This window comes from Leptonychotes weddellii, chromosome 4, assembly GCF_054177405.1.
Source record: "Leptonychotes weddellii isolate Sample4059 chromosome 4, ASM5417740v2, whole genome shotgun sequence".
In the NCBI taxonomy this organism is placed as follows: Eukaryota; Metazoa; Chordata; class Mammalia; order Carnivora; family Phocidae; genus Leptonychotes; species Leptonychotes weddellii.
This window is the reverse complement of record NC_138372.1, coordinates 103,722,221-103,733,876: the sequence shown is the minus strand read 5'-3', so window position 1 is coordinate 103,733,876 and position 11,656 is coordinate 103,722,221. Positions and strand designations below refer to the sequence as shown.

General features: G+C 38.2%; 1 protein-coding gene across 5 annotated transcripts in view; it reads right to left on the bottom strand.

The window, feature by feature from the left end:
- Nucleotides 1–1,288: 1,288 nt before the first annotated feature.
- TGS1 (trimethylguanosine synthase 1) overlaps nucleotides 1,289–11,656 on the bottom strand; it is a 39,351-nt gene continuing 28,983 nt past the window's right edge. For 4 of the 5 annotated variants that reach the window (XM_031034726.2, XM_006739500.3, XM_031034725.2 and 1 more), the window contains one exon: nucleotides 1,289–1,923. In XM_031034726.2, coding sequence (XP_030890586.2) covers nucleotides 1,883–1,923 — 41 coding nt within the window. In that variant the 3' untranslated portion in view covers nucleotides 1,289–1,882. Of the gene's footprint in view, nucleotides 1,924–4,536; nucleotides 11,311–11,656 lie in introns of all 5 variants that reach the window. The other variant, XR_014144176.1, reaches the window with a different exon arrangement.

The window sequence follows — 11,656 nt, the reverse complement described above, 5'->3', positions numbered from 1 at the left end:
CCCAGCTCCATCCCAGCCCAAACCATGTTTTGTTTAATGTTTAACATGCTCACATTATGAAAAGATAAAGGTCCCAGATCCCTGATAGCCAGAGTCCTGTGTCCCTGTAGAATTAACTGAACACACATAATTTTAGATGAATAATTAAGCAACACACATTCTTCCTTTCATTGTCATTTTAATAGAAAAAGAATATAAATCCCAATGTTACAAAATATATTTCATATTGTTTTTGTAATTGAAATTAAAAAAAAAAACCACCAACTTTATAAAATAAAAGGATGTAAGCAAATTCCAAATGGAGCAAAGACATAAAAACAGTAAAATTCTAGAAAAAAGCTTGGACAAATGTATGTGTATTCTGGGAATGGAAAAGATCTTTTTTTTTTTTTTTTAAAGATTTTATTTATTTATTCATGAGAGAGAGAGAGAGGCAGAGGGAGAAGCAGGCTCCCAAGGAGCAGGGAGCCCGATGCGGGACTCGATCCCAGGAGCCGAAGGCAGATGCTTAACCATCTGAGCCACCCAGGCGCCCGGAAAAGATCTTTCAAAAAACCATAAACCCAGAAGCAACAGAGAAAAAGACTGATTGATAAGTCTGACTACATAAAAACTTAAAAACTTATTTATGGCAAATAAAAAGTCACAAAACAAGCAAAGGCCAATAACAAACTGGAAAAATGTATTTGCAACATCTACTGAAGCCAAAGGGCTCTTTAATTTATGAAGAATTCATGCATATTAATAAGAAAAAGGTAGTAATCCAAAAGAAAAATTGATGAAAGATAGGAACAGTCAGTTTAAAAGGGGAAAACTATTGTAAGACCAATGTATATGAAAATATGCTCAAATCTCATTCATACTTGAGGAATACAAACAGTAAGATACCATTTTTCTGACACGTGAGATAACAAAATTAAAATGCCTGATGATGCCCACAATAGTTGATAGTTGCGAAAACTGAAAACAGCAGAAGTGTCCATCAGCAGGGGACTGGTTAAATTAATTATAGTGTATGGAATACAAGATAGCCATGAAAAGGTATGAGGTAGATCTCTGTGTATGTAAGGACAAGGAAAGGTCTTCAAGATATATTTGTAAAATGTACATAGTTTAAAAAAAGATTAAGTAAAAAAAAGGAAGGAGTATTGAACAGTGCATGAAATGAGAGGGAAAAAAGTATATTAAAGTATACTGCAATTCCTTTTCTGTCTTCTAAAGGAATTATAAAATACTGTTGGCTGTAGTTATCTTTAGGTAAATGAATAAAGGGTAGGGCCAGGGTGGGAGAGTTTTACTTTTTATTTTGTACCCTTCTGTACTGTTTTATGTTTCTACCCTTAAGGGTTTAACATTATTTCAGCAGGGGTCAAATGGGCAGATAGACTATGGCTCATTCATTGTTTTCTTTTATCTCTATGTTAGAAAAAACACAGTAATTGTTTTTTACACTCACTTACACACAAAGATGTTAAACCAAAACATACGCAATTATAAAAAAAAACCAGAAACACACACATACACATATACACATTGTCTGACAGTAAGCACAGGGGAAAACCTACCTTTTCCATTTCAGTTACTTACTATCCTAATGTATAATGTACAGAGTTGATATTATCCAAAGATGTCAAAGTACTTCATTAATATTCCTTAATCTACTTAATGTAAGTTTCCATTTCATATGGTGATATAAGATTGTGGGTACAAAATATTAGTGAATATAGAAAGAAATCCCAAGGGTCTCATCTGAATAATGTTCTGACCACACATGAACTTTGTTCTTGTACCACCTCACAGTTATGATTCAGAGGCTGATCTTCGAATCAGGTCCCCAAAATAAGCAGTGATTGTCTTCAATTTATTATTAAGAAAGTTTTGTTCAATTTCCACTTGCCCTCCAGGCCCAGCTAAGGACGCCACCTAAAAAAAGGAATGGAAGAAAGTCACACATAACATAAACATGATTTCAAAATAAGTATTTTATTTATATGCTTTATCAAATAATAAGACTGGGTTTTCATTTAAGTTTTTCAAAATAATGAGGCATCTCAAATGTTCACTGTTACTTTCTAGGCAGGCAAGCAAATATTTATGCAGTATTTGGTGGTGGAAATACTTGTTTCCAATAATATGGGTAAGACCATTGTGCTATGTTATTTGTACAGGGCCTAATCTCTCCAATGCCAGAAGCTAAAGAACTCAGAGGAAGAGAAAATGAACATATTCTTCCCAAATATCAAGAGTAGGATGCTTTACCAACTGAGCCACCCAGGGGCCCCAAGACATGTAGTTTCTGTAATTCATTCTGTGGTCATAATTGGCAAAACTGTTTATTTTGTGAAGAGAGGCGCTGTTGGTTTAATTTGGTTTGGAGGTTGAGAAATCTAATCTCAGTGGTATTACATAGGCCACACCAGCATCTGGCTGAAGGGAAGATTTATTGTGCATCACCAATGAGTATGCTTTAAAAAAGCATTTCAACTTCCTCTTAGAAAAAAGTCACAGATACAGAAATAGGGAAGAAACCACAGGTCATTCTAAAACAAGTGGTCCCACTAAACCAGTAGCAATGTCAATGTCAATATCAACCCCCATCTCCAAGAGGGACACAAAGTGATGGCTGTGTTTTCATCAGTAGGAATAGCTGACAACTGGAGTCAAACACAGGATCTGTCATAATGATAAAAAGCACACGTGTATCCACTATTCACTAATAAGCAATATATTAACGTAAAATTTTAGAAATTAAAAGTATTCAACTAGTCTCAGAGTGGCAATTATAGGAATAATTGTTTTATTTTCTATTTTGGTACCTTTATGCCAGCTTGATTTTTTTTTTCCTTTTTTTAAGTAGCTCTACACCCAATGTAGGGCTTGAACTCACGACCCCGAGACCAAGAGTCACGCTCCACCACCTGAGCCAGCCAGGTGCCCCTGCCAGTCTGATTTTTCATAAGGAAGGGTAAAATGGAAAATTTTGTCTTTACCAATAAAAGGCATTCTGACTGGTACATCTACAATATAATTATTTCACAGTAATTTTTCTAGGAGTTAGATATAACTCAGGTGAAGTATTTCTCCTGTTCCTTTAAATAGTGATTTACTTAGAGGAAGCGACATTGGCAGCAAAAGCTGAAGTTTTCTCTGGGGGAATAGTGTTGGCTGGGGAGGAGAGAGGAGGAGTGGGGAGGAGAGAAGAGGGCAGATTAAGAGAACCAAGCAGAGCTGAAACCATAGCAAAAATCTGTTAGGATAGGTCTAGCAGAAAACCAAAAGCAAAGTCAGAGGCAAACTTTAATACCAGTTCAACCATCAATTTAGAAAGATCTGAAAAATAGGAATACTACCTATTTCCCTCAATAGTGTATTTTGTGAGCCATAAAGAGAATAATTTTAAAAAAATCTCTGAGAAGGTGGGGTACTTTCTTTTCCCTTTCTCCCACCTTTTAGAGGGTTGCCTGGACTTGGGTGCTTTGGATAAAGGAGTGGAGATGTCCTCCTCAATGTGTGGGGGTTTTTCCAGGTCTGTTGCAAAATAGTTAATGAATTATTATTTTATTCAACAACTATTTACTGATGAGCGCTTAGAGGTTTTTGTCCCAGGCAGTGGAGTGCAGCAAAAACAAAATAATCTCTGCCTTCATGAAGGCTGGGAGAGTCAGATGACAGACAAATAAAACATGTGTGCACCATTCCTGATATTGGAGGAAAAGGTGAATCTATATCAAAATACAATGAGAAAACTTGTTTCTATTCAGTGTTTAGAGAGAAAATTAAAAAAAAAAAAACTTAGTATGTTACTTTCACATGTTCTAATTAAAAACAATTTCTAACTTTAGCCTTTTTGTACTTTTAAAGGTTAGCATTATGGAGTTGAAAAGACTATAAGTTTATGTAGTTCAAATCAGTAATGCTTTGCTTCAATCAAATGGCCAAATTAAGGCCATTAACTTCCAACTGTCTTTATTTTTCACTAGCAGGTTTAACTGGCAAAATGTTATTTGATTCCTTCCCCTTTCTTAAAGTTTAATAAATTGAGAGAGAGGAGGAAAAGAGGGGGTGAGACAGGGGAAGGAGAGAAAAACATAGGTAGATAAATAGATAAAGGTTAACAACGGCTCTGGATTACACGCTATGTTTTTGGCATATTACCCAAGTATACTAACAAGATTTACCAAAAGAAATCCCAATTATTTTGGATTGGCACTAGAACTAAGGCTGGAACTCTCATCAACTAGATTTTATAATAGTTGTTCCTTGGGGACTGGGAAAGGAGAAACGGGTAACTATTATTTTTACTAAAAGGGATAACTTTAGTAAAAATGAAAGGCATTGAAGATTTAAGAGCCAACTAAACATTCAAAAGTGCATTTCTTTCTTTCTTTTTAAAAGTAAACTCTACACCCAACATGGGATTTGAACTCACTACCGACCCTGAGATCAAGAGTCGCACGCTTTACTAACTGAGAGCCAGCCAGGCACCCCTGCATTTTTTTCAAAAGCAAACTGATTTGAAGTAAAAATGTATGGCACCTGAATGAGAGACAATAACCACCAAACTGGAACCTAATGGAAAAACATGTAATCAATATCAAGGACAGGAACACTTTATTGTAAGAAAGATACAGAAAAATTAGAGCACTGAAAAACAGTCCTATTACTACATTGGAGAAGTGGTTATATCGCAATATGCAAAAACTTGCTTAGACACAAATTACATCAGGTGAAAATGAAGAGTATTTTTTATGGGGTCTATGGATTTCTGCCAATTAGGGACTGGAGTAGCAAGCACCTGAACGATTATTGGCTGTGATTAGAAACGAGTGTCCAACAGGCAAGTACCTTATCTACAGTTCCTTTCGCCTTCATGTTCCTTTTCTGACATCCAACTAATAATTACACACAAGTCAAAGTAAGCTGGATAAAATATTTCTGATGAACAGGTTCTCCGGGAGATAAAAGGATATATTTTTTATCAGTAGAAAACCAGGCAACACTCAAAACTTATACTTATTAAGATTAGTTCTATTTATCTGCACATGGTAAACAGAAATGAGATTTTTATGCGTAAGTGAATGAATCTTGGGCGCCTGGGTGGCTCAGTTGTTAAGCGTCTGCCTTCAGCTCAGGTCATGATCCCAGGGTCCTGGGATCAAGTCCTGCATCGGGCTCCCTGCTCAGCGGGAAGCCTGCTTCTCTCTCTCCCACTCCCTCTGCTGTGTTCCCTCTCTCGCTGTCTCTCTCTGTCAAATAAATAAATAAAATCTTTAAAAAAAAAATTTATTTTTAAGTGAATGAATCTTGTTTTTTTTGCTAATAGTTTTTCAGATAATTTGAATACTACCTCAGGCTCTCAGGTATCATTTCCTGTTTCCTTTTTTCCAAATATTTACTTGTTGATTAAAAGAAGTATGATTTTTAAAAGCCACCATTATCAACAGGGCGGCAGTGGGGATATGTCAAAAAAAATTCTCCTGGGCATTAAAAGTTTACCTGCATTAGTCTCTTAGGAGAAGGCTACCAAAAATCAGTTCACTAAGCTTTACTTCTTACCTGTTCTCAGAGCTGGAATCTGGAAACTGGAAACATGAAGACTGTTCTTAAATTTAACTAGTTACATAAAGCACAACAGACCGGAGAATCAGGAAGTCCCCAGCTGTTAGCACAGGACTTGTTCGTAGCACTATGTGTGGTATCCTTCTATTTATCTACATCATTTACTGAAAAAATTTACCCAAAGGGACGAAGAAAATATAAGCTTATGTTCAGAAGCATTTGTGCCTTTCCAATTCCACTTACGAGGCCAGGTGCACAGCCCCTGTGGAGAATGAGAATATACAGAATACAAGAACGAACAACACTGCGCTATTGTCCAACAGCAAACTTCACAAGGGAAAAGCCGGCTAATAAACGTGAGAAGCTGGTCAACTATGTCCTTAACTGCAATGCATGTACTAAGCGGTAGGTTTCGCTAGGAACAGAGGTGGTCTGCGAACCTGGGTACCAGTTACTAGACGAGATAAGAGAATACCTGTGGCAGACAAAGCTCAGCAGCAAGTGCCTTCTAGTTTGTGGTGAATTTTTAGCTTTCTTTTGCTTTTCTCACCAATCAAGAATGGAACAGAACTGATTCAGCAGAAATTCTTCATACTTCCTTTTGCTTTTCTTGTCACCTCAACTTCTATTCACTGCTCCCAATTTCAGGGTGGGCTAACTCAGTGATAAGAGATGGATCTGTTCCTTTTGGTAATGAATCCCTTATCAGTGGGAGACCGTAAGGCACTACCACTGTGAAAGAGAATGACCAGGCACATCACTGAACTCCCCTTTTCACTCTTCTGTAACTTTAGGCTGGTTTATAACCTGACTTGTCTACTCTAGCTGCTGTGATAATCCAATGAAATGTGCTGGGAGGCCCCAAACTCTTAAGTATGCCATTCAGACAAGAAACATTTATTAAACATTTATAATTAAAAATTATTTGTCTTGTATACAAATGCAGGGAACTGGTCCTCTGTAGGATGAATGTACTTTTGAGTGTTCGGAGTCTGGTTATTTTCAGGTTCAACAGTTTTAGAGTTTACTATTCCTACATGTACCAGAAGTCCAATCCAGTTCTTGGTCCACCTGCTATTCTCTCCTTCTTCTGGTATCTACACATGGACTAAGGGTCCTCCACTTTTGGGATGACTTTGTCGTATTTACCATGTGGACAGAGTTTTGGCTATCTGATAGTGCTGCCCTTAGACCAGATTTCTACTATGGAAATTTCATTTAGAAGAATTTTTTTTTTTTTTTTAAGATTTTATTTATTTATTTGAGACAGAGAGCATGAGAGGGAGGGGGGTCAGAGGGAGAAGCAGACTCCCTGCCAAGCAGGGAGCCCGATGCGGGACTCGATCCTGGGACTCCAGGATCATGACCTGAGCCGAAGGCAGTCGCTTAACCAACTGAGCCACCCAGGCACCCTCATTTAGAAGAATTTGACACAAATTTCTTATCACTCTTAATATTTAGAAACCAGTAAGCCTGGAATAAATTTTTCATTTATTAAATAACTAGATATTACAATAGCTTATAATTAATATTTGCAAAGAAATTAGTGGTAAATTTTTCTTGTACTCAGCTAAAAACAAATGCTAATGAACTGAATTTAATTATATTTAAAATATTTTTCCAAATAACAATATTTCCTAATAGTTTCCATATTGATAAATAGCTTTAATTATTCAATTGCATAGTTGTATTCTTCTATGTGGTTTTGGAAATGTTACCTATAAATAAGTCCTCCTTTCCTTCCCTTCTCCTTCCCTGCCTGGCTACCTACCTAATGAAATAAGTTATGAGAAGTGTGATGACTGCTCTAATTAGGGGAACCTGCCCCGTCTCAGATATGACGTACTGGTTTCAGTGGGAACTTCAAGAACTCTGCCCACCAGAAAGAGGAGCCCTCTTGATTAAATCTCACAATTTCTATACTTAAGGATACAACTTAAACAATTGCAGGTTAAGTTTTACCTGGTATTAGGTCAATTTGCAAGTACTTTCCTGTTTTATCAGGAAATAAAATAGGTGGGGCTTGGCCTACTTGTTACTATGATGTCTGTGTGGGGTAAGTCACAGAAGGTGGAGCATGTCTACTAGACAAGTGCCAGGAGTTACATGATATAGGGCCACCTCCCAGTTCACTTTTCAACACAGTTCTTAGGGATGTTGCTCAGTGTTGCCCTGCTTTCTATACTGGTTTAAACAAATTACAAAGGAAAGAGCTTTAAGTTAATTTGACCTGAAAAGCATAAATGCTATCACTTTTCTGACTCCAAATATTTTAAGAGAGAAGGATAAGGAGGTGCTGGGTCACACCAAGCCCCAGCCACTCCTCCCTGAATTGCAGTATCTGCCTAGGAGACAGGGCTCCTTCTGGTTTGAGCTTCCACCCACAGGGACGTCATACAAACATTCTACTCTGCTCAGAGACCTCTATCCATACTGTGTATGTTTACTTTTTAAAACAGAAGTTTTCCATATTTGGAATGCCTGGTGGATCCAAAGCTAGTATTGGCTGCAATTGTATGACTGTCAAAGGAAAGAAATGAAAGAAAACACAGCAAGAAACACGCATCCAGTAGATAAATATATATACCCTGGGCCCTCTGAACTGAAGCTAATCAGTTCCAAAGGTTCACTTGTGATTTCCCTCCAAAGAGCCTAGCACAAAAAGACTTCCTAAATTAGTTGTTGAGTTGGATAGTTGAGAGTTTGGGTAACAAGGGAATATGTGTCCTGGAGTAACCCCCACACAGAAAAAGGGAATAAAAGACTGAGATAATAGGGGACCTAGAAAAATATTTTACTAGATACAGAAAACAATTGGCCTCATCTCCCACGTGGAGAGACTACAGGACAAGCTGTATCTGTATTGGGCCCATATTCAGTTCAGTTACCCCAAATATAAATATTCTCCAGAGTATAAACCTCCCTGCATGAGAAATTAACTGTTCTTTATAGACATTTCTATGGGAAAAATGCAGCCCGAGCTTCAAAAAGCCAACTCATAAACTTGAGGAACCCAGCCCATTTTTTTTTTTTTTTTTAAAGATTTTATTTATTTATTTGAGAGAGAGAGAATGAGAGAGAGCGAGTACATGAGAGGGGGGAGGGTCAGAGGGAGAAGCAGACTCCCCGCCGAGCAGGGAGCCCGATGCGGGACTCGATCCAGGGACTCCAGGATCATGACCTGAGCCGAAAGCAGTCGCTTAACCAACTGAGCCACCCAGGCGCCCTGAACCCAGCCCATTTGTAAGTTCAGGTCGCTGTGACATTCTAAATGTTCCTTAACAAAAAAACTGACTTCTCTGTAACGCTGCTCTCATTCTTGCAGTTCTGCGTTTTCTCTCATTCTAAAAATCCTACATATGGATAGATTTTCTTCATTTTAAAAAGAAAAGCTGACTTCCTTCTGTAATTTGATCCCAATACCAAACAATATAATGTACTTGAAATCTCATTTCCTTTTTGACTTTTATTATTCCTCAGTGTCATTACTCCCTCTACAGGTAGAAGATGTAAAATCACCAACCTTGATTCTAGTAGGTTTTTGAAGTAAACCAAAAACACAAGTTAAAGAAAAAAGTTAACTTCCTCCTTGGGCAAGTGTTAATTTAACTAGAAAAAATGTACTCATTGTAACTTTTGCAATAAGTAGTAAATTTCCTATTGTCATTCAAGTATCCAAGTCAGCCCATCTAATATTTAATACAAGGATCATATAACCTCTTATGAGACTAGTTATAGAGCATAATATTTACATGGGCAAATAAGAATTATGGAATCAACAGGCTCAACCTTATCTGGAGTCTAGGATGCAGATCAGAGTCACATAAGTAGCAGGTATGGCTTAATATCAAATTTGATATAAAAAATAAAAGATAGTAAAAAGGCAACCCATGGAATGGGGAAAAATATGGGCAAAGCATATACTGACAAGGGATTAATACCCAGAATATACGTATGTGAATAGACGGTCAACATCACTAGTAATCAGGGAAATGCAAATCAAAACTACAATAAGATACCATTTCATACCCATTAGGATGGCTATTATTACAAAACAACAACAAACAAAAAACAAATGTTAGCGAGAATGTGGAGAAACTGCGAATGTGGAGAAACTGCAACTCTTAAAGAACTGCTGGTAGGAATGTAAAATGGTTCAGCTGCCATGGAGAACAGTATGGTGGGTCCTCAGGAAACTAAGCAGAATTACTCTATGATTCAGCAGTTTCGCTTCTGGCTATATACCCAAAAGAACTGAAAGCAGGAATAGACACTGTGCGCCCATAGCAGCATTATTCACATCAGCCAGAAGGTGAAAATAACCCAAAATGTCCACGGATGAATGGATAAACAAAAGGTAGCATATACATACAATGGAATATTACTCAGCTTTAAAAAGGAAGGAAATTCTGACACATGTTCAAACATGGATGAACTTTTAGGGTATTACACTCAGTGAAAAAAGCTAGATAAAAAAGGACAAATGCTGTAAGATTCTACTTATTTGGGGTTCCTAGAATAGTCAAATTCATGGAGACCGTGGAATGGCGGTGGCCAGGTAATGGGGAGTCAGTGTTTAAAAGTATAGAGTTTCAAAGTAGAGAGTTTCAGCATGGGAAGATGAAGAAGTTCTGAGAAGGATGGTGGGGATGCTTGCACAACAATGTGAATGTATGTAACGCCACTAAACTGCATGTTTTGTTAGGTGTCTCTTACCACAATTCAAAAAAAAGCCACTCAGGCAATTCCAATTAGCAGCCAGAGCTGAGAGCCATTGTCCCAAAGACCAAGGAAATAAGCCAAGATCGGGAGAGTGCGACAAACTGATACAAGAATATGTCCTTTCAAGCGAGTATATGTTTCTGATAAGAGAAAGAGAAAAATATATTATCTGGGATTCTATCATTTCATAAATATAAAACCTTCTATTCTATCCTCTAGAGAAAAGATGTCATCTTTCCATACTGGCCCTCTTCAAAGTGTTAGTAACATTTACATTCTTCTCACAAAAACTTTGTAACAGGATCTTCAAAGTCACATACACGGGACTTTACTGAGAGTTTATGGGCTAGAGGTACTGAGTATCCACATACTCATTTATGCCTCAGAACTGTCGCCAGACAGCTAGTAAGTGGCAGGGCTGAGACTCAACTAGGTCTGTTAGACTCTTAATATCTCTCTCTCGTTTTGAGCCCATTAACTGAACATTATTCACAGATGCTCACTTTCATGTCATTAGTGCTCTTGCCACCTTCTCAACTCCTATAATCGAAGCTTCTTTAAAGTCCAGTTTACGTTCTAGATCATTAGAGCCTTTCCTGAGGTCATCACATGAGAGAGCCAGACATTTAATCTCCACCTTTTTAATGAGAAGGTTGCATTGTTACTTACGTCCCCATGACCAAAGCCCTAGGAAGATGCTGACACAACAGAGGGAAACCAAACAAAAGAAACCTCTGGAGACCCAGGATGGTCTGAATGTGTGTGTGTAGGATGGAGGGGAGTGCCTCTGCCTAGGGCAGGAGGGAAGTGCTTGTGCTTGTGAGAAGCTAAGACAGGAAGAAAGAAAACAAGAACTTAGAAATTCTGCTCTCAGGGCGCCTGAGTGGCTCAGTTGGTGAAGCGGCCAACTCTTGATTTCGGCTCAGGTCATGATCTCAGGGTCGTGAGACTGAGTCCCGCATCAGGTTCTGCACTCAGACAGGAGTCTGCTTGAGATTCTCTCTCTCTCCCCCTGCTTGTGTTCTCTCTCTAAAATAAATTAAAAAAAAATAAAAGAAATTCTGCTCTTGGTGCTCCCTCCCAATCACCCTGCATTTGGTATATGCTGCCTCACTTACAGAAACTGGGAACGCTGGTCTATGTTCAGGAGTAAAGGTAGGGCAGTCTGAAAAGAAATCCTGCTGTGAAGAGCTGAGAGCAACAGGTGGGAACTAATCCCTGATATCCACTGTCTCACTCTTCCTTCTCCACACCAGTGAGCTGATGAATGACGGTAGAAGATTAAAGCGTACAGCCTTTAAATCTGCTTTTGTCCAGCTCCTCCTCAAAGGTGAGGAGTTGTGTCCTGAGACACCTGTAGTCTTGTGGGACCTGG